Source organism: Equus asinus, chromosome 23 (assembly GCF_041296235.1).
Source record: "Equus asinus isolate D_3611 breed Donkey chromosome 23, EquAss-T2T_v2, whole genome shotgun sequence".
NCBI lineage: Eukaryota > Metazoa > Chordata > Mammalia > Perissodactyla > Equidae > Equus > Equus asinus.
The window spans coordinates 68,470,285-68,494,727 of NC_091812.1; the positions used below are offsets into that span (position 1 = coordinate 68,470,285).

Below are 24,443 nucleotides of genomic sequence, written 5' to 3' on the forward strand. Positions count from 1 at the left end.
GTATGCAAAAGAATTCTTTGGTAAGGCAAAATGGTGATTGGGAAGAGTTAACCACCAATGATTTTTAAAGCACAATTTAAGACAACTGAAATTTAAGGCCAGTTTAAAAATATCTTTATTAAGTGTTAAATATTCACTAGGTACCTAAAACCTACACCCTCATCTTTTCTTCAGCATTTCCCCTTCCTCTAACCACAACATACATCAAACATCCAAGTTCTTGCTAAGAAATTCAGTACAGCCTCTGCAAAGAAATGATTGCAGCTAAGCTACCAAAAATGGAAATTTGGACATTCCTATAATCATCACTTTCATTGTTACAAAGTACTTACCAATCTCCTATTTACTATATTCTTAAGTCAAAGGCCATTATAATCTATACAAAGTAAGTTACAAACTTCAATAAAGCTTCGCGATAATTTCCTCTAGGGCATCTTAACCATCTTCTTAAATATATATAGTTCATTCACAGCACTCCCAAGATTCTGGTTCAGTGGAAGGGCAATGCTACCCAGGAATATTTAACAAGCAGCCTAGGTGTTTTGTGGCAGGTAGTTCACAGTCCACACAGTGGAAACAAGCCAATGGAATAAGCAGCCTTAAATCACTGTCAAGAGTTACTCTCAAACATACCTAGACATACAGCCCTGGGCATATATATGCTTAAGAACTTCTCTTTTGCTCTCAAAGACCCAGTTCAGCAGTACTTACAGTTAACATTGGAGTTGTCAATAGGCCCCACGCAAAAAATTCAAGGAAGATGACAATAGCAGCATGGTATACACTCGGTCGGCCAAAGCCTTGTAGCTAAAAAATGAAGAAAGTTATTATGAAACACAGTAAAGAGATATAAGAGATCCACTATCCCAAAATGGTATCAAACACCAAAAAAGTAAAAAGAAACTGTATAAAAGTTTCATCAGTGCAAATCACTGAAGCTTTGGTAGAAAATCACCTGAGTTTTCCAGAGACTGAAGTTCCAGAACTTGACTATTCTGTCTCTCATTAACTATGTATTCCTCAGCAGCTTGGCCTGGAAGCCTGAAGTTTCCCTAGCTACATAATGAGAGAGGTGGGCATCAGGGTCATATGCTCAAAAGCTTCAGGGGCAGCCTAGATGATTTATATGATAGGGGGTGGGGGAAGAACAATAAGGACTAGGTCAAACCCGAAACCACACTCCCTACCTAAAGGTGTTAAAATCCAGCTTTCTGTTTCTGACTTGTGTTAAGACTGTGTCTATTCTGCTAGTTTTCTGCACTTTGTGATTTCTGGAGATGAAATCTAAAATTCCCCTCAATTTAATCTTCTTTGATTCTGTGACAATGCTTATTACAGGATCAGATGCTTTGCTAACTAGCACTTGGTAGTAACTGGAAGTGATAGTTTGAAAAGACTTTGTAAAACCTATACTATTCTTATGCTTATATTTTTAAATCTTCAAAAGGTAAAAGTACCATCTCTCTCCCTTCGAATCTACAACTAATTGGACAGTCATCGCTTAACAAAGGATATCCATATAGCATCTCAGGATGCCTGAGAGACCCATGTTGCTATACATCGGAAGGCAGACGGACTTCCCCCCAGGAGAAGGTGGAGATAGGTGAAAACTCTCCGACCCTGACCCCCGAACAGCCTAGTACCTGCAAGCGGCTTTCTTCCAGCAGACGCCCCCAGAACATCACCACACATCAAGGGCAGGAGGGTGCGCACACCAGAGGAGTGACGGTGGAAACAGGTGACCACAGCCCTACCTAAGGCCCCGTGATTACACCAGAGTCCCACACCAGAGGCGGCAGGGAAAACCTCTATTGACCATTAGCCAAGAGGCCCTTCCCAGCATCCACAACGCCGGGAGGCTCCCAGAGAGAATCCTGAATGGGGCAGTAGCCCGCCAGCTGCCGCCACCGGTCTCACAGACTGCGGCTGTTGCCCAGTTGGGGTACAGGGCTACCGGAGATCTCCTGGGAGAGGACTGGAGCTGGGTGCAGTTCCAGTGGCTGGGTCCGCGGCCCAGGGGGAAACTCCGGGGTCCCGTTCTGGCAGCAGGGAAAGCCTCTACTCGCCATTAGTGGAGAGGCTCTTCCCAGCATTCAGAATGCTGGGAGGGTCCCGAAGAGGAGAATCCCAGGCAGGGCAGCAGCCGGCCAGCCGCCACTGAACTCACGGTCTCCGGCTGTCCCCCAGACAGGGCAAGGGGCTCCCCGAGATCCTGGGGGAAAGGACTGGGGCTGGGTGGAGTTCCAGCGGCCTGGCTCCGTGGCCCAGGGGGAAACTCTACAGTCTCACAGCAGCCTCAGTGAAAGCCTCTGCACAGCACTAGTAGAGAGCCCCCGCCCGGCAACCACAAGGCTGGAAGACCCTGGGACAAAAGCAGCATAGCTAGGTGAGCTAACCACAGACTGCAGAAGATGCCCATAGCTCTGCTGTGACCTATAGTGGACAGGTGAGATTTTGTGGGCGCCAACAGTGACAGAGCTGCAAATACAGGTGATCCTGCCCCTGGCCACTGAGAAAGCCCATAACACTACTGCCGACCCTAAGGAGGGAGCATGTCTAGGAGGTCTGCAACAGTAGGCACCAGCGGCCTGAAGGCCCCTGTGACTGCCCCCACAGCTGAAGAGGGACCCCACAGGACCACAGTGACTACGAGGAGGGGCCCAGGCCCAGTTAGCAACAGCTGATAGGGTTCCTGGTTGGTGCAGTATAAACAGCTGTTCCCCCACCACGCCAGTAGAAACAAGTGGAAGCAGTAACTAAACTCTATCTCTATGTGGAGGCACAAATCTACACCATCAAGCAATATGAAAAAATATATTAAATCTCCAGAACAGAAGGAAAATGACAAATACCCAGAAAACAGTCCCAAAGACAATGAAATATATAACCTAAATGACGATGACTTCAAAACAGACATCATTAAAAAACTCAATGAGTTCAAAGAGAATTCAGATAGACAACTCAACGAGTTCAGGAGCTATGTCACAAAAGAGTTTGATACTATAAAGAAGAACCAAACAGAAATACTGGAAATGAAGAACACAACAGAGGAGATTAAGAAAAACCTAGACACACTGAACTGTAGGGCCGATAATATGGAGGACAGAATTAGCAATTTGGAAGATAGGAATATAGAAATGCTGCAGGCAGAGGACGAGAGAGAACTAAAACTAAAAAGAAATGAAGAAACTCTCCGAGAATTATCTGACTCAATTAGGAGATGCAACGTAAGGATTATAGGTATACCAGAGGGAGAAGAGAAGGAGAAGGGGGCAGAAAGCCTGTTCAAAGAAATAATGGCTGAGAACTTCCCAAACCTGGGGAGAGAGATGGAACTTCATGTGACAGAAGCCAATAGATCTCCAAACTTTATCAATGCAAGAAGACCAACCCCCAAGGCATATAGTAGTGAAGCTAGCAAAAGTCAATGACAAGGAGAAAATAATAAGGGCAGCCAGGCAGAAGAAAATAACATACAAAGGAACCCCCATAAGGCTATCAGCAGATTTCTCAGCAGAAACTTTACAGGCTAGAAGAGAGTGGAATGATATATTCAAAACTCTGAAGGACAAAAACCTGCAGCCAAGAATACTCTACCCAGCGAAAATATCCTTCAAATATGGTGGAGAAATAAAAGCTTTCCCAGATAAACAAAAATTAAGGGAGTTCATTGCCACAAAACCTCCTCTTCAAGAAATGCTCAGGAAAACCCTCATTCCTGAAAAATCAAAAAAAGGAAAGGGGCTACAAAACCAAGAGCAAAGGAGATAAGTAGAAGGACAATAACAGGAAGTAGCAGCTCTCCATCAGAACAGGTTAGCAAAAGTTAAATAAAACATTAAAGATAAAAGGAAGGGAAACAGCAAGAATAAATATAACCCTGTCATTTTAACCACAAACTCACAACACAAGAAAGAAGGGGGAAAAAAAATCTGACAGTAACAACCTAGAAGGGGAAGAGAAAAAGGATAGAAGGTTTTAATTTAAGGAAATAAGAGGCTATCAGAAAATGGACTATCTCATCTATGAGATGTTTTATACTAAACATATGGTAACCACTAAACAAATAACAAGAATAAAGACACAAATTACAAATAAGAAGACACCCAATACAGAAATTTACATACCTGAATTAGTAATCCAAAAGCATGGGATGAGAAACAAAGGAAATGCAAGAGAACCGGAAAACAAGAGATAAAATGGCAGCAGTAGGCCCCCACATTTCAATAATCACTCTAAATGTAAATGGATTGAACTCTCCAATCAAAAGACACAGAGTGGCAGGATGGATCAAAGAACAAGACCCAACAATATGCTGCCTCCAGGAAACACACCTCAGCCTCAAAGACAAACACAGACTCAGAGTGAAAGGATGGAAGACAATACTCCAAGCTAATAATGAACAAAAGAAAGCAGGTGTCGCTATACTACTATCAGACAGAGCAGACTTCAAAGCAAAACAGATAAAGAAAGACAAAGAGGGACAGTATATACTGATAAAAGGGACACTCCACCAAGATGACATAACACTTATAAATATTTACGCACCCAACAGAGGAGCACCAAAATTTGTAAAGCAACTCTTAACAGAACTAAAAGGAGACATCAACAACAATACAATAATAGTAGGGGACCTCAACACCCCATTAACACCAATGGATAGATCATCCAGACAGAAAATCAACAAGGAAATTATAGAATTAAATGAAAAATTAGACCAGATGGACTTATAGATATATATAGAACACTTCATCCAAAAACAGCAGGTTACACATTCTTCTCCAGTGCGCATGGAACATTCTCAAGGATAGACCATATCTTGGGAAACAAAGCAAGCATCAATAAATACAAGAGAGTTGAAATAATATCAAGCATCTTTTCTGATCATAAGGCTATGAAACTAGAAATCAATTACCAGAATGAAGCAGGGAAAGGTGCAAAAATGTGGAGACTAAACAACACGCTACTGAACAAACAATGGATTATTGAAGAAATTAAAGAAGAAATCAAATATTATCTGGAGACAAATGAAAATGAAAACACGCCATACCAACTCATTTGGGATGCAGTAAAAGCAGTCCTAAGAGGGAAATTCATTGTAATACAGGCTCACCTCACTAAACAAGAAAAATCTCACATAAGCAACCTCAAACAACACCTAACAGAATTAGAAAAAGAAGAACAAACAAAGCCCAAAGTCCGTAGAAGGAGAAAAATAATAAAAATTACAGTAGAAATAAACAATATTGAAACAAAAAAGACAGGACAAAGGATCAATGAAACAAAGAGTTGGTTCTTTGAAAAAATTAACAAAATCGACAAATGCTTAGCCAGACTCACTAAGAAAAGAAGACAGAAATCTCAAATAAATAAAATTAGGAATGAGAGAGGAGAAATCACAATGGATACCAAAGAAATACAAGGGATCATAAGAGAATACTATGAAAAACTATATGCCAACAAATTGAACAACCTAGAAGAAATGGACAAATTCCTAGACTCTTACAACCTCCCCAAACTGAATCAGAAAGAAACAGAGAATCTGAATAGACCAATCACAAGTAAAGAAAGAGAAACAGTAATCAAAAACCTCCCCAAAAATAAGAGTGCAGGACCAGATGGCTTCTCTGGAGAATTCTACCAAACATTCAAAGAAGATTTAATACCTATCCTTCTCAAACTATTCCAGAAAATTAAGGAAGATGGAGCACTCCCTAACACATTCTATGAAGTCAACATCATTCTGATCCCCAAACCTGACAAGGACAACACAAAGAAGGAAAACTACAGGCCGATATCACTGATGAACATAGATGCAAAAATCCTCAACAAAATTCTGGCAAACCGAATACAGCAATACATCAAAAAGATTATACACCATGACCAAGTGGGATTTACACCAGGGACACAGGGATGGTTCAATATCCGCAAGTCAATCAACGTGATACACTACATTAACAAAATGAGAAACAAAAACCACATGATCATCTCAATAGATGCAGAGAAAGCATTCGACAAGATCCAACATCCATTTATGATAAAAACCCTCAATAAAATGGGTATAGAAGGAAAGTACCTCAACATAATAAAGGCCATATATGACAAACCCACAGCCCACATCATACTCAACGGACAAAAACTGAAAGCCATCCCTATGAACAAGACAAGGGTGCCCACTTTCACCACTCCTATTCAACATAGTACTGGAGGTGTTGGGCAGAGCAATTCGGCAGGAAAAAGAAATAAAAGGAACCCAAATAGGCAAAGAAGAAGTAAAACTCTCGCTGTTTGATCTTATATATAGAAAAGCCCAAAGACTCCATAGGAAAACTATTAGAAACAATCAACAGCTACAGCAAAGTTGCAGGGTATAAAATCAACATACATAAATCAGTAGCATTTATATACACTAACAATAAAGTAACAGAAAAAGAACTCAAGAACTCAATCCCATTCACAATCGCAACGAAAAGAATAAAATACCTTGGGATAAATTTAACCAAGGAAGTGAAAGATTTATATAACGAAAACTACAAGACTTTGTTGAAAGAAATTGATGACGACATAAAGAGATGGAAAGACATTCCATGCACATGGATTGGAAGAATAAACATAGTTAAAAGGTCCATACTACCTAAAGCAATCTACAGATTCAACACTATCCCAATCAGAATCCCAATGTCATTCTTTACAGAAATTGAGCAAAGAATCCTAAAATTCATATGGGGCAACAAAAGACCACGAATTGCTAAAGCAATCCTGAGTAAGAAAAACAAAGTCGGAGGCATCACAATCCCTGATTTGAAAACATACTACAAAGCTACAGTGATCAAAACAGCATGGTACTGGTACAAAAACAGTTGCACAGATCAATGGAACAGAATTGAAAGCCCAGAAATAAAACCACGCATCTATGGACAGCTAATCTTCGACAAAGGAGCTGAGGGCATACAATGGAGAAAAGAAAGTCTCTTTAACAAATGGTGGTGGGAAAACTGGACAGCCACAGGTAAAAGATTGAAAATTGACCATTCTTTTTCACCATTCACAAAAATAAACTCAAAATGGATCAAAGACCTAAAGATTAGGCCTGAAACAATAAGTCTTCTAGAAGAGAATATAGGCAGTACACTCTTCGACATCAGCTTCAAAAGAATCTTTTCGGACACCGTAACCCCTCAGACAAGGGAAACAATAGAAAGAATAAACAAATGGGACTTCATCAGACTAAAGAGCTTCTTCAAGGCAAGGGAAAACAGGACTAAAACAAAAAAACAGCCCACTAATTGGGAAAAAATATTTACAAGCTACTTATCTGACAAAGGGTTAATTGTCATAATATATAAAGAACTCACACATCTCAACAACAAAAAAACAAACAACCCGATCAAAAAATGGACAGAGGACATGAACAGACACTTCTCCAAAAAAGATATAAGGATGGCCAATAGACACATGAAAAAGATGCTCATCATCACTAATCATCAGGGAAATGCAAATCAAAACTACACTAAGCTATCACCTTACACCCGTTAGACTGGCAAAAATATCCAAAACCAAGAGTGACAAATGTTGGAGAGGTTGTGGAGAAAAAGGAACCCTCATACACTGTTGGTGGGAATGCAAACTGTTGCAGCCACTATGGAAAACAGTATGGAGATTTCTCAAAAAATTAAAAATAGAAATACCTTATGACCCAGCCATCCCACTACTGGGTATCTATCCTAAGAACCTGATATCAGCAATTCCAAGAGTCTCATGCACCCCAATGTTCATCGCAGCATTATTTACAATAGCCAAGACGTGGAACCAACCTAAGTGCCCAGCAACTGATGATTGGATGAAGAAGATATGCTATATATACACAATGGAATTCTACTCAGCCATAAAAAAGGACAAAATCGTCCCATTCGCATCAACATGGATGGACTTTGAGGGTATTATGTTAAGCGAAATAAGCCAGACAGAGAAAGACAAACTCTATATGACTCCACTCATAGGTGGAAGTTAACATATAGACAAGGAGAACTGATCAGTGGTTACCAGGGAAGGGGGGGGGGTGGGGGGAGGGCACAAAGGGTGAAGTGGTGTACCCACAACATGACTAACAATAATGTACAACTGAAATCTCACAAGGTTGTAATCTATCATAATCTTAATGAAAAAAAAAGGTAAAAGTACCTCCGCATGCTTTAACTAAAAGCTAATCATAAGGAATTGATCAGACAAATCCACATCGTGGGACATCCTACAAGACAACTGGCCTGGTGTCCTAAAAATGTCAGCGTTGGGGCCAGCCCAGTGGCATAGCAGTTAAGCTCACGCACTCCGCTTCCGCTTCAGCGGTCCGGGGTTCACCGGTTGGGATCCCGCACACTGATCTATGCACCGCTTATCAAGCCATGCTGTGGTGGGTATCACACATATAAAACAGAGAAAGATGGACACAGATGTTAGCTCAGGGCCAATCTTCCTCAGCAAAAAGAGGAGGACTGGCAGTGTATGTTAGCTCAGGGCTAATTTTCCTCAAAAAAAGTGTCAATGTCATAGAAGACAAAAGTAAAGGTAGGGAGACTTGTACAGTTTAAAGGAGATGAGAGTCCTGACAACCAAATGGAGGATACTAGACTAGATCCTAGATGAAAAGGGGACAAAAGGAAAAAACATGAATATGGACTGTATATTAGATAACCATAGGGCATTAATGTTAAATTTCATGGGTGTTCTTGATGTCTGCAACTCACTGTCAAATAGGTTGGGGGAAAAAATGGTACATAGCTACTTTCTAAAGCAAATGTCACAAAATGTTAATTGCTGAATTTAGATGAAGGGAACATTTACTATTCTTTTAATTTTCTGTAGCTTTAAAATTTTTCAAAAAGAGCCAAGAACAATTGTTATTAAAAATCCAACTTATAAATTTCTAAATTTTTGCAATGTCTAATAATAAGGAGTTTTAAATGCCATTAAATAAGACATTTGCAAAACAGAAAGCATTGTACAAATTAAGAGGAAAAAAAGAACCATCTAACAATTCAAAAAAAAAACGATCAAAAGGCCTTTAACATAACATAACCTTCAAAATGTACCAGTTTTTACAAATCTTTTACCAACAGAATACAGAATGGAAATGGTATCAGCTATTCAGCCTCTGCCTGTGACTAAGCCTTCTGAGGCTGTCTGCGTCAATCTTTCCAGCCACTGGAGCCAGACACTTGCCATTGTCCTTGACTCCTCTCTGGCTAGCTAGCTCTCCCCAGTCTGATCCTCTACCATCTCTTGCCCACATTACAGAGCAGCTTTCCACCCTTGCTTCTTCACCCACTGCACAGCAGCCAGATTTAATGGAAATCTGATTTAAATGTATTTAAATGAAATTTAAATGATTTAAATGTAAATGGGATCATGTTATTCCTCTGTTGCACCCTCCTTGGCTCCTACCACATTCTGACACAACTTACACTTAGCCACACATCTTACACATCCAACAAAGTCCTACACCTCCCTATCCCCTTGTTATGCTCTATTGTTTTCTAGAGAATTTCTAACAAACTTTACCATTCATTTCTGTTTACTGTCCACCTTCTCTGGAATGCAAACGTCAATGCCATGAAGGAAAGGATTTTTGTCTCTTTTGTTCAATGATGTATCCCAAAGTGCCCTTCTCTCACCCCACTCTAGTAACAAAGCACTCAACAGAATACATGTGAGAGGGAAAAAGGATCTCTTCTGACACTAACATCTTTTCTCTGTTCTTTTAAACAAGAAAATCCAGAAGTAGAAAAAATTTTGAAACAAATGACCTAGTTTCTTCAACACAGAAATGGTATGGGCAAAGAAAAAAATGGAGGGAGAACTATGTTAGTATAGAGATTATAAGAATTTAAGAAATATTAACTGAAAGCAATATGTGGACTTTGGGTTTTGACTCAAATAAACTAACTAGAAAAAAGAAAATTTTGAGTCAATCATGGAAATTTGAAAATGGACTGGGTATTAGATGACACTAAAGAATTATATCCATAGAGGAAGATGGGCACGGAAGTTAGCTCAGGGCCAGTCTCCCTCAGCAAAAAGGGGAGGATTGGCAGCAGTTAGCTCAGGGTTAATCTTCCTAAAAAAAAAAATTACATCCATTGTAAATAATGGCACTGAAGTAATAATTTTTTAAAAAGTCATTATCTCTTAGAGATACATAGCAATATATTTATTTGTGAAATAAGATGTCTGAAATCTGTTTTAAAATCTACAGCAAAAAAAACCCAAAAGTAGGAGAAATGGTGGCAAAAATAAATTTTAAAAAGTAAATAGCCTATATGCATTTACTAATAATTTCCTAATTATTTGGGTGAAAATTCTGATAGTCAACCACCTCACATTTGAAAGGAATTGCTTCCAAACAGCGGGTGAATATGTCAACAAAAAGCCCAACTATTCCTCTGGAATCTTTTATTTTTATCATGCATGGCATACAAGAATCTCAAAAACCTCTCAAAACAGCTCACAGTAAGAAGCACAGGAGGGCTACCCTATTACTTCTTTGCAGTTTCCGTGGTTTGGTGCTCTTTCCCAGGCAATGAATCTCTATTTATGGAGACCATTGGGATAGAGATCCGTGTGGCTGCAGTGCTGATTAATATAAAAACAGGTACACACACTTTAGATTGTGCATATACAATGGCATGCTGCATATACCACAGTGGTCCCATAAGATTAGTACCATATAGCCTAGGTGTATAGTAGACTATACTGTCCAAGTTTGTGTAAGTACACACTATGAAGGTCTCACAATGATGACATCACCTAACGATGCATTTCTCGGAAAATATCTCTGTCGTTAAGTGACAGATGAACATATCTTTACACTATTATGCTATTTTCAGCATCTTGCAAAGAAAGACTATCTGTTTACATATTACATGTTTAGATATATCAATGAGAAACTGTTTAAACTAATAAACATCTCTTCTGAAATGCAGACACTTCTTACTCTCACATCAACATAAATTACTTTAATTGAACTATCATTCATCCCTGGCCAACACAAATGATACATAAGAGAAACATGGCATGACAGGTGGGCCTTGGTATGGTGGGAACTTTGTGTGGGTAACTGGATATAAGAAGGTGACAAAAATAAATCAGTCTTCCTTCCAAGGGAAATAAAAATTCAAGCAGAAATGAATACAATAGAAACCAAAAAAAAAAAAACAGTAGAAAGGATAAATTAAACTAAGAGTTGGTTCTTTGAGAAGATTAAAAAAATTGACAACCCTTAGCCAGACTAAGAAAAAAAAAGAGGAAGGCTCTAATAAATAAAATCAGAAATGAAAGAGGAGAAATTACAATGGATACTGCATAAATACAAAGGATTCTAAGAGAATACTATGAAAAACTATATTCCCACAAATTGGACAATCTAGAAGAAATGGATAAATTCTTAGACTCATACAACCTCCTAAAACAGAAAGAAGAAGAAACAGAGAATCTGAGTAGACCAATCACAAGTAAAGAGATTGAAACAGTAATCAAAAACTTGCCAAAAAATAAAAGTCCAGGACAAGATGGCTTCTCTGGAGAATTCTACCAAACATTCAAAGATTCAATATCTGTCTTTCTCAAACTATTCCAAAAAATTGAAGATGATGAAACACTTCCTAACATTCTACAAGGTCAACATCATCCTGATCCCAAAGCCAGACAAGGACAACACAAAGAAGGAGAATTACAGGCCAATGTCGCTGATGAACATAGATGCAAAAATCCTCAACAAAATATTGGCAACCCGAATACAGCAATACATCAAAAAGACCATACATCATGATCAAGTGGGATTTATACCAGGGACACAGGGATGGTTCAACATCCACAAAATCAATGTGATACACCACATTAACAAAATGAGGAATAAAAATCACATAATCATCTTAAAAAATGCAGAGAAAGCATTTAACAAGATCCAACATCTATTTATGATAAAAACTCTCCATAAAATGGGTATAGAACTAAAGTACTTCAACATCATAAAGGCCTTATATGACAAACCCACAGCCAACATCATACTCAACGGTGAAAAACTGAAAGCTATCCCTCTAAGAACAGGAACAAGACAAGGGCACCCACTCCTGCCACTCTTATTCAACAAAGTACTGGAGGTTTGGCCAGAGCAAATAGGCAAGAAAAAGAAATAAAAGGTGTCCAAATTGTAAAGGAAGAAGTGAAACTCTCGCTGTTCGCAGACGACATGATTTTACATGTAGAAAACCCTAAAGAAACCATCAGAAAACTATTAGAAATAATCAACAACTACAGCAAAGTTGTAGGATACCAAATCAACTTACAAAAAATCTGATGCATTTCTATACTCTAATAAGGAAGTAGCAGAAAGAGAACTCAAGAATACAATTCCATTTACAACCACAACAAAAAGAATAAAATATCTAGGAATAAATTTAACCAAAGAGGGGCCAGCCCAGTGGCCAAGTAGATAAGTTCGTGCACTCCACTTTGGCGGCCCAGGGTTTTACCGGTTCGGATCCTGGGTGCAGACATGGCACTGCTCATCAGGCTATGCTGAGGTGGCATCCCACATGGTACAACCAGAAAGACCTACAACTACAATATACAAGTGTGTACTGAGGGGCTTTGGGGGAAACAAGGAAAAAAAAATGACTGGCAACAGATGTTAGCTTAGGTGCCAATCTTTAAAAAAAAAAGAAAAAATTTAACCAAGGAGATGAAAGACCTATTCAATGAAAACTACAAGAAATTATTGAAGGAAATTGATGATGACATAAAGAAATGGAATGATATTCCATGCTCATGGATTGAAAGAATAAACATAGTTAAAACGTCCACACTACCTAAAGCAATCTACAGATTCAATGCAATGTCATTCAGAATCCCAATGACATTCTTCACAGAAATAGAACAAAGAATCCTAAAATTCACATGGGGCAACAAAAGACCCCAAAGAGCTAACGCAATCTTGAGAAAAAAGAACAGAGCTGGAGACATCACACAATCCCCGACTTCAAAATATACTATAAAGCTGTAGTAATCAAAACAGCATAGTACTGGTACAAAAACAGACACACAGATCAATGGAACAGAACTGAAAGCCCAGAAATAAAACCACACATATTAGGCAGCTAATCTTCAACAAAGGAGGATTATAAAAGATCTGAAATCAATAATGTACCTTTTTACTATAAGGAACTAGAAAAAAGCAAACTAAACACAATGCAAAAAAGAAAAAGAAAAGAAATAATAAAGATTAGAGCAGAAATAAATACCATACAAAATAGAAAAGCAACACAGAAAATCAACAAAATCAAAAGTGGATTTTATGAAACTACCAAAAAAACCTGACAAATCTTTAATGAAACTGACCAAGGAAAATAGAGGGAAGACCTGGATTACTAAAATTGGAAATGAAAGAGGTACTATAAGGGAGTACTACGGGCAGCTGTAAGCCAAGAAATTGGATAAACTAGATAAAATGGACAAATTCCTGGAAACACACACTCTACTAAAACTGGATCATAAAGTAACAGAACATGTTAATAGACCCAGAACTAGTAAAGAGATCGAATCGGTGATCAAAAACTTCCCAATAAAGAAAAGCCCTGGACCTGATGGCTTCATTGGTAAATTCTACCAAACATTTAAAGAAGAACTAACATCAATCCCTCTCAAACCCTTCTAAAAATGAAGAGGAGGGAATGTGAGGGCGATCTGGCTGTGACATCTGTCACCCCACTGATTGCTAGGGTTGATTCAGCTAATCTGGCTGGCTAAGCAGGTATCCCCTTCCTCCCTCACTGCTCCATGTGCCTCGCTCCCAAAGCTGCACCCTTGGTCAAAAAGGACGACCTTCCCAGATAGAGGACAATCATTCTTCAGTCAAGGGTATAGAAGTAGTTGCACTCCCCCCTGCTAGAACCTCCAAATAAGCTATCAAGGTCCAGTTGTAGGAGAACGTAAGGTAGTCAAGCTTCCAAGACTCTAGACACATCCAAATGAGCCGCTGTATGTGGCAGTCTGCCTTTAAAAAAAAAAAAAAAAGAAGAGGAGGGAACACTTCTTAACATATTCCATGAAGACAGCATTACCGGTACCAGAGCCAGACAAAGATACCACAAGAAAAGACAACTACAAATTAATTTCCCTTATGCTATCAATGCAAAAATCCTTAACAAAATACCACCAAACTGCATTCAGCAACATATTAAAAGGGATATGCCCTGACCATGTGAGATTTATTCCTGGAATGCAAGAACAGTTCACATATGAAAATCAATCAATGGAATACATCATATTAAAATGAAAGGAACAGAAAATACATGGTTATCCCAACTGATGCAGAAAAAGCATCTGACAAAATTAACATCCTTTCATGATTTAAAAAAATTTTTTAAAAGCTGGGATAGAAAGAAACTATCTCAATATAATAAAGGCCACATATGAAAAATCCACATCTATCATTCACACTCAATAGTGAAAGGCTGTAAAAACTTTCTCTAAGATCAGGAACAAGACAAGGATGCCTGCTTTCACCACTTCTACTCAACACAGTATTGGAAGTTCTAGCTAGAGTAATTAAGGAAGAAAAAGACATAAAAGGCATCCAACTGGAAAAGAAAAGATAAATTGTTTGTTTGCAAATACCAAGATCTTATACATAGAAATCCCCAAAGGTTCCACAAAAAAACTGTTAGAGCTAATAAGCGAATTCAGCAAAGTTGCAGGCCAAAAAAAAAAAATCAACATTCAAAAATCAGTTGCATTTATATACTAACAACGAATAATCCAAAAAGGAAATTACAAAAACAATTACATTTACAACAGCATCCAAAAGAATAAAATTCTCAGGAAAATTTAACCAAGTTCGCAAAACACTTATACATTGAAACCTACATAACATTGCTGAAAGAAATTAAGAAGACATAAATAAATGGAAAGACATTTCATGTTCATGAATCAGGAAACTTAATACTGTTTAGATGTCAATACTACCCGAAGTGATCTACGTATTTAATGAGATTTCTATAAAAATCCCAATGACATTTTTTGCAGAAATAGAAAAATCCATCCTAAAATTCATATGGAATCTCAAGAGACCCCAAATAGCCAAAACCACCTTGAAGAAAAAGAATGAAACTGCAGTACTCACACCTCCTGACAAAACATACTAAAAAGCTATTCAAAACAGTGAGGTACTGGCATAAAGACAGACACACAGACCAAGGGAATATAAGAGAGTCCAGAAATAAACACTCACATAATGGTCAAATAATTTGTGACAAGGGTGCTTAAGACCATTCAATGGGGAAAGGACAGTCTCTTCAATAAGTGGTGCTGGGAAAACTGGATATCCACGTGAAAAAGAACGAAGTTGGACCTTTTTTCCTTACATCAGATACAGAAAATTAACCCAAAATGGATCAAAGCCTTAAACGTAAGAGCCATAACCACAAAACTCTTAGAAGATAACATAGGGGAAAAGCTTCATGACATTCTATTTGGCAGCGATTTCTTAGATACAACACCAAAAAAACAGGCAACAAAAGAAAAAGAAAATAAATAAATTGGACTCAATCAAACTGAAAAAACTTTTGTGCATCAAAGGAAATTACCAAGAGAATGAAAAGGCAACCCACAGAATGGGAGAAAATATTTTCAAATTATCTGGTAAGGCATAAATACCCTGAATATATAAAAACTCCTACAACTTGACCAAAAAAAGCTGATTAAAAAATGGCAAAGGACAGATAAATACATGGAAAGATGCTCAACATCACTACTCATTATGGAAATGCAAAGCAAAAACACAATGAGATATTACCTCCTGCTCATTAGGATGGCTACGATTAAAAAAACACAATGTTTTTAACCAGAAAATAACAATTGTTGGCAAGGATGCAGACAAATTGGAACTCTTGTGCACTGTTGGTAGAAATGTAAAATGGTATAGCCACTCTGAAAAACAGTACAGGGTTTTAAAAAATTAAAAATAGAATTACCTAATGATCCAGCAATTCTACTTCTGGGTATATATCCAAAAGAATTGAAAGTAGGGTCTCAAAGAGATATTTGTACACCCATGTTCACAGCATTATTCATAACAGCCAAAAGGTGGAAGCCACAAAAGTGTCCATCCACAGAAGAATGTATAAACAAAATATGGCATATGCATACAGTGGAATATTATTCAGCCATAAAAAGGAAATTCTGACACATGCTACGGACATGGATAAACTGTGAAGACATTATGCTAAGTGTAATAAGCCAAACATAAAAGGTGAGATACTGTATGATTCCACTTATATAAGGTATCTAGAGTAGTCAAATTTATAGAGACAGAAAGTAGAATGGTGGTTGCCAGGGGCTGGGGGGGGGGGGGCGGCGCAAGGAAATGGGGAGTTATTGTTTAATGGGGATAAAATTCAGTTTGGGATGATGAAAAGTTCTGGAGATGGACAATGGTAATGGTTGCACAACAACATTAACGTCACTGAACTATACCCTTAAAAATGGTTAAAATGGGGGCCGGCCCTGTGGCCGAGTGTTTAAGTTGGCGCTGCACGGATTCTGGGCGCGGACATGGCACTGCTCATCAGGCCATGCTGAGGTGGCATCCCACATGCCATACAACTATGTACTGGGGGACTTTGAGGAGAAAAAGGAAAAAAATAAAATCTTAAAAAAAAGGCTAAAACGGTAAGTTTTATGTTATGTATATTTTACCACAATAGAAAAAAGTACCTCAATAGTTCATAGACCTAAAAGTAAGGTCCCTTAGTTTCATGACATGTTTGTATACACAACACTAAAGACACCATCTATGCAAGAAAAAGTTGATATGTTAGACGCCATTAAAATTAAAAACTTGGGCTCTGCGAAAAACAGTCGAGAGAATCAAAAGATAAGCCAGAGACTGGAAGAAAATATTTGTAAAACTCATATCTAATAAGGGACTTGATCAAGAATATATAAACAGCTCTAACAACTCGTTCATAAAATGACATATAACCATGTTCAAAAATGGGCAAAGGACCTGAATAGATATTTCTCTAAAGAAGATACACAAGTGGTCAATAACCACATGAAAAGATGTTCAACATCATTAGCGATCAAGGAAATGGAAAATAGTTTGGCAGTTCCTCAAAATATTAAACAGAGTTACCATATAACTCAGTTACTCAAGAAATCTGAAAATATACGTTCATACAAAAACTTATACGCATATGTTCATAGTAACAGTATTCATAGTATCCAAACATGGAAATAACCCAAATGTTTACCAGTTGATGACTGGCTAAACATAATGGTACATCCACAGAACGCAATATTATTCAGCCATAAAAAAGAATAAAGTATTGGGGCCAGCCAGGTGGCGCAGCGGTTAAGTTCCCATGTTCCACTTCAGTGGCCCAGGGTTCGCCGGTTCAGATCCCTGGTGCAAACCTACGCACCGCTTGTCAAGCCATGCTGTGGCAGGCATCCCACATATAAAGTAGAGGAGGATGGGAATGGATGTTAGCTCAGGGCCAGTCTTTCTCAGCAAAAAGAGGATTGGCAGCAGATGTTAGCTCAGGGCTAATCTTCCTCCAAAAAATAAAAAGTTTAAAAATTTTAAAAATGTGAAAAGAAAAAGAAAGTATCAATTCATGCTACAATATGGATGAACTTTGAAAACGTTATGCTAAGTGGAAGAAGCCAGAACAAAGGCTACATACAGTGTGATTCTATTTATGTGAAATGTCCAGAATAGACAACTCCACAGAGACAGAAAGCAGATTAGTGGTCACCAGAGTGTGAAGCTATGGGAAAATGAAGAGTGACGGCTAATGGGTACAGGGTTTCACTTTGGGGAGATGAAAATGTTCTGATAATGGTGATGGTTGCACAACCTTGTGAAAACACTAAAAATAACTGAATTGTACACTTTAAAAGTGAATTTTATGGTACGTAAATATATCTCAATAAAAAATGCAATAGTAAAAACAGAGATGAGAAAAAGATGCAGAGAGAGGCTTACTCTGATGCTTTTCTGCCTCTGGACATTGCTGACTGTGTGTGAAGCCTGGAACCAGACAGCCATCTTGAGACCATGAGACCCAGAAAAGTCAACACACTGAAAATAGAAAGCACCTGGGTCCTTGATGACACTGTTTAAATGCTAAATAAACCAATCCTGGAACTGTCTTTCCACCAGACTTCTTGTTAAATGAATTAATAAATCCCCTAATTGTAAAATGGGCAGGGGGGATCTGAACAGACTCCTAACCAAAGATGATATACAGATGGCAAATAAACATACGAAAAGATGCTCAACATATGTCATTTAAAAATGCAAATTAAAATGAGACTTTTGGATGATGGATCTTAAATGCATATTGCTAAGTGAAAGAAGCAAGTCTAGAAGGTTATATAATGTACGATCGCATTTATATGACATTCCAGAAGAGGCAAAACTATAGATGTAGTAAACAGATCATTGATTGCTAGGAATTGAGGGGGTAGGGTTAAATAGGTGAAGCACAGGGGACTTTTTCAGGCAGTGAAACTATTCTGTATGATACTGTAATGGTAGATAAATGACACTACACATTTGTCAAAACTCACAGATCTTCAAAGAACAAAAAGTGAAGAATGCTAGTACGTGCTAATTTTTAAAAAAATGTTTATGAGGTCAGGGAATCCCAGCATGAAATGCAGAATGTGAAAAAGAAACCAACTGTATTACAGATACATGAGTCAACTTCACTGAAGAGAGTAGGGGGAAAAGTTGGTGATCCAAGTAACATTAGGAATGAGTAGAGTCTGTAAGACTGAAGGCAAAAGCAACTGCATATAAGCACTGTATTCTAATTGATAAAGTTGCTGCCCACAAGGGTACAGGTAACAATTCTGAAACCACTACACATATACAGTGGAATTGAACAATTAAGTAAACAGACGGCAAATGGTGGGAGTCTCTTTTCTCACTACTAGAGTGGAAGGTTACAAATAAACAAGGGGAGGAAGCCAGAATGAGCCATTTAATAATGGATTAGAGTTGGAGATATCATTATGAACTCATTTTAGCATCACATGGATACAGATACATAGATACATCACATACAAAAATATTTATAGATATGTGTATACACACAGGCTAGTATCACACATATATTTCCTTGCCCTGTCAGGTGAGAGAGTTAAAAGCAATGACACCCCGGAAGCCCAAGATCTAGTGCCCAGGTCTTGGTTTCAAATACCATTCTCCAATAAAAGGAACCAAGGCTCCTTGGAGAAATAGTAATCTTAGGACTAGGGCAGGAAATATACAAGAAGAGCCTGGCGAATCTTGTAGTGCCAGAATATAAGTGCACAAAAAAAGAGAGCTGGGGTATGTCAAAGAGCCCAGTGGCCAAAGCTGGAACAATCTGAGCAATGAAAAAATAAAGCAGTATTGGATTACAACCCAAATTATAAAATACTTGTAATTTTTTATGATTTAATAACCAAATGGCAGAGAATAGACAAATCTCCTGTGCTGAGGAATTCCAAATAATTTACATAGATACTCTGTACTCAAGGAGGTGGAACATAACTTCCCATTCCGTAACTGTTGGCTGCAGATAGTGACTCCTTTCCAAAGAGTACAGTATAGAAAGAGGGGAAAAGGAGTCACTTTACAGTGGAGAAATCTGACAAACACTACTTCAGACAGAAGATTAATATCAACAGTGTTATGTATCCTTGATATGATGTAATGAAAATGGCACTTCACTTCTGTGGGCTTCCTCTCCAAAACCCTAAATTCCACTCTAATCATGAGGAAAACAACAGATGAATCCCAACTGACAGACTTTCTACAAAATACCTAACCAGTACTCGTCAAAATTATTAAGGTCATCAAAAACAAGGAACGTCTGAGAAACTACCAGAGCCCAGAGGAACTTAAGAAGACAGGACAACTAAATGTAATGAGAAACTGAAATAGAAAAAAAGGCATTCAGTAAAAAACAGAAAATCTGAATAAAGTAAGGGCTTTAGTTGATAATAACGTATGGATATTGATTTACTAATTTCAACAAATATACCATACTATGTTAATAATAGGATGCTAATAATAGGAAAAAATCTCTATGCTATCTTCATAATTTTTTTGTAAATCCAAAACTATTCTAAAATAAAGCTTACTTTAAAAATAAATGGACAATAATATACAAAGAACTCACACAACTCAACAACAAAAAATCAAACCCAATCAAAAAATGGGCAGGAGACATGAACAGACATTTCACCAAAGAAGATATACGGATGGCCAATAAGCACATGAAAAGCTGTTCATCATTGCTGATCATCAGGGAAATGCAAATCAAAACTACACTAAGATATCACCTTACACTCATTAGAATGACAAAAATAACTAAAACAAATAGTAACAAATATTGGAGAGGTTGTGGAGAAAAAGGAACCCTCATACACTGCTGGTGGGAATGCAAACTGGTGCAGCCACTATGGAAAACAGTATGGAGATTCCTCAAAAAATTAAAAATAGAACTACCATATGAACAGATTAGTGGCTACCAGGGGAAAGGTGGGGTGGGGGGTGGGCACAAAGGGTGAAGGGGTGCACCTACAACACAACTGACAAACAATAACGTCCAACTGAAATTTCACAAGATTGTAACCTATCATTAACTCAATAAAAAGTAAAAATAAAATAAATAAAATAAAATAAAATAAAAAGTAAGTGGACAAGAATACAAAAACATCCTGAAGGAGAGAAAGGAAAGAGTAGGGGAAAAACTAGTGCCACTAAATATTAGAGCAGGGGTTGGCAAACTACAGCCCACAGTCCAAATCCATTGTCAGTTTTTGTGAAATGACTATACCTGAAGGCTTTGCTTTTCTTCCTCCAACCTAACAGCATTTGAAGGCAAGGAGGAAAAAAAAATTTACTGCCTATTTCTCCACATGTAATAACTTTCCCACAAAAACTATAAAAACTTTCTCAGTATTACATTAATAGTTGAATAAATGACATGGTTACCATTTTGGATAGACCAAGCATTCATTAAACATTTGTAAAAGAACTGCTTTTCACTCAACTTTTCAAACTCTTAATTTACCAACCACCACCCAACTTAAAGCTAACCTAGATGACAAGAACTGTTTTTGTAAATATTTCTATCTCTATCAACATTCTTTAAGAATGAAAATATTCAACTCCAACTGATTAATTCATTCAACACATATTTGTTGAGTTCTACTATATGTCAACTAGATGCTGGGAACAATGGTAGCAGCTATCCCCGCTCCCATTTCACGGAATGTGAAATGTTAAATGGAAATAAACACTGTGAAGGACAAGGACACGGGTCAGGGACAGTCTATTACAAACGATGCTGAGCTATATCCAGGCAAAAACTATCCCATAACAGCAGGAGTAGCAACAGACACTGTGCCAAACCCTGATCAAGGACATTACAGATACTATCACTTTATCCTCACTACAATGTTTTGAGATAGGAACTATTATTATCCCTATTTCATAGATGACAAAACTCAGATGCAGAGAAGTTAAGTAGTTTGCCCAATTTACACATTTAGCAAGTGGCACTGAGAAAACTGAATTTCTACATATAAAGAATGAAGTTGGATACTACCTCACACCTTATAAAAACTAACTCAAAACAAATGAATAAGCTAAAACAATAAAACTCCTAAAAGAAAATATAGAGGTGAATCTTGGATTTAGTAATAGATTCTTAGACATGATTCCAAAACTATAAGCCAAAAAAGAAAAAATAGATATTGGGCTTCATCAAAATTACAAACTTTTAAAATGAACCAAAGACTTAAACGTAAGACTTAAAGCTATAAAACTCTTAGAAGACAACACAGGGGAAAAGCTTGATGATACTGGATTTGACGATGATTCCTTGCATATGACACTAAAAAACACAGGCAACAAAGTAAAAATGGAAATTGGACGTTATCAAAATTTAAAACTTCTATGCATCAAAGGACACAATCAACAAAGTGAAAAGACAACCTAAGGAGAAAATATTTGCAAAGCATGTATCTGATAAGGAGCTAATATCCAGAATATATAAAGACCTTCTACAAGTCAACAACAAAAAACCCCAAATAACCCAATTTAAAAATGGACAAAGGACTTAAATAGACATTTCCCCAAGGAAGATAAACAAATGGCCGAGAAGCACATAGAAAGATGCTCAACATCACTAACACTAAGGAAATGCAAAATCAAAACGAGGTATCACCTCACACCCATCAGGATGGCTAATATCCAAACAAAAAACAAACTTCAGAAACTAATGAGTGTTGATGAGGATATAGAGGAACTGGAACCTTTGTGCACTGTTGGTGCAACCACTACAGGAAACAGTATGACAGTTCCTCAAAAAATTAAACATCGAATTATGCAATGACCCAGCAATTCCACTTCTGGGTAGATATCCAAAAGAACTAAAAGCAGGGTCTCAAAGAGATATTTGTACACTCATGTTCACATCAGCATTATTCACAATAGCCAGAAGACAGAAGCAACCCAAGTGCTCATCAATAGATAAATGGAGAAGCAAAACGTGGCATATGCATAAAATGAAGTATTATTCAGTCTTAAAGGAAGAAAATTCTAACACACGCCACACATGTCTTCAACAATCTTGAAGACAACGTGTCAGCAACAAACGTGAGGACATTACGCTAAGTGAAATAAGCCAGTCACAAAAAGACAGCATATGATTCCACTTGTATGAGGTATCTAGAATAGTCAAACTCATGGAAACTGAAAGCAGAATGGTGGTTACTAGGGGCTGGGGGATGGGGTAAATGGAGAGTTGCTGTTTAATGGATATAGAGTTTCAGTTTTACAAGATGAAAAAAGTTCTGGAGACTGGTTGCACAATAACGTAAATAGATTTAACACTCGTGAACTGTACACTTAAAAATGGTTAAAATTGTAAATTTTATGTTACATGTATAACACTACAATTAAAAATTTTTCTTGGGGCCAGCCCCGTGGCTAGCCCACTGGCTGAGTTCCTGCACTCCGCTTTGGCGGCCCAGGCTTTCGCCAGTTTGGATCCTGGGCGCAGATGCAGCACCACTCGTCGGGCCATCCTGAGGCGGCGTCCCACATGCCACAACTAGAGGGACCCACAACTAAAAATATACAACTATGTACCAGGGGGGCTCTGGGGAGAAAAAGGAAAAATAAAAATAAAAAAGCTTTTTCTCAAATCAACTATTTCCATATATTGCCAGCAAACAATTATAAACTTAAAAAATTTTTAAGAACTCACATTTATATTACATTTAAATCACATATACAGCATCCTGAAAGGCCCTACATCAGGGCTCTTAACTGGTATCCCAGTAGTGGCTTCTTGGAGTCCATGAACATCCTGAAATAGTATGTTAAACTTAGTTTTGTTTTCTTTGCAGCAAATCCTTAACTCTCATCAGATGCTCAAGGGTAAATGACTCCAAAAGGACTTTTCCCTTACCTGGCAATGAAAGTTAAGTATAATATAGGAAAATATGCACACAAGGATAATGCAAATAATTCTGATGAAACATCTCAAGGTGTGTGCACACATAATTAGGGAGGGAAAGAGCAAAGAGAGGACAAGAAAACAACTTTTTTGCTAGACACACCTCCCTTTTCTAGAAGGCAATGATCTCTTGGAGTAAATATTTGATTCCCTTCTATTATTCAGGTCAACACATCTCTTTACCAAACAAGGCAGAAAAAAGTTGTCAGCCAATTCCCTATACATGGGAAGTCTTCCCTGTGGTTATTAGTAGCATCTAAGAAGCTGAAACCATGAGCATGCTGGAATCAAGCTATAAGGAAGTTCCAACACATTAAAATGAAATCAAGTCATGGAGGCTGTATAGAACATAGCACCTGGAACTGATACTAGACAGAAACTGTAAGCACGAAAGATGCATAATTTGGGGATAGTGGCAGATGACACGAACATATAAGATTAAAGGGTTAGTTAGCCTTCCCAGCCACCACACATTCCAAAAAGAACCAGTGTCTGAACTCTGCCCCTAGTCATCTCACTAAGTACAGCAAGCACCAAAAAAACTCAGTCAGGAGCCAGCCCTGTGGCTGAGTGGTTAAGCACGCACACTCCGCTTTGGCGGCCGAGGGTTTCACCCATTCGGATCCTGGGTGCAGACATAGCACCGCTTGTCAGGTCACGTTGAGGTAGAATCCCACATGCCACAACTAGAAGGACCCACAACTAAAAATACACAACTATGTACCGGGGGGCTTTGGGGAGAAGAAAAAAAAACAGATTGGCAGCAGATATTAGCGCAGGTGCCAATCTTAAAAAAAAACCAAAACAGTCATTATTCATTGCAGTTTATCAATACGAACCTGAGATGCACCTTCAGAGATA

The 24,443-nt window shown here is 38.0% G+C and overlaps 1 protein-coding gene across 2 annotated transcripts in view; it reads right to left on the minus strand.

Annotated features, from left to right (window-relative positions):
- MFSD14B (major facilitator superfamily domain containing 14B) overlaps positions 1 to 24,443 on the minus strand; it is an 86,268-nt gene that overhangs the window by 55,814 nt on the left and 6,011 nt on the right. The window contains exon 2 of one of the 2 annotated variants that reach the window (XM_044756580.2): positions 712 to 807. The exons of the other annotated variant lie outside the window; for it this stretch is intronic. Coding sequence (XP_044612515.2) covers positions 712 to 807 — 96 coding nt within the window. The remainder of the gene's footprint in view (positions 1 to 711; positions 808 to 24,443) is intronic. 2 annotated transcript variants of the gene reach the window in all.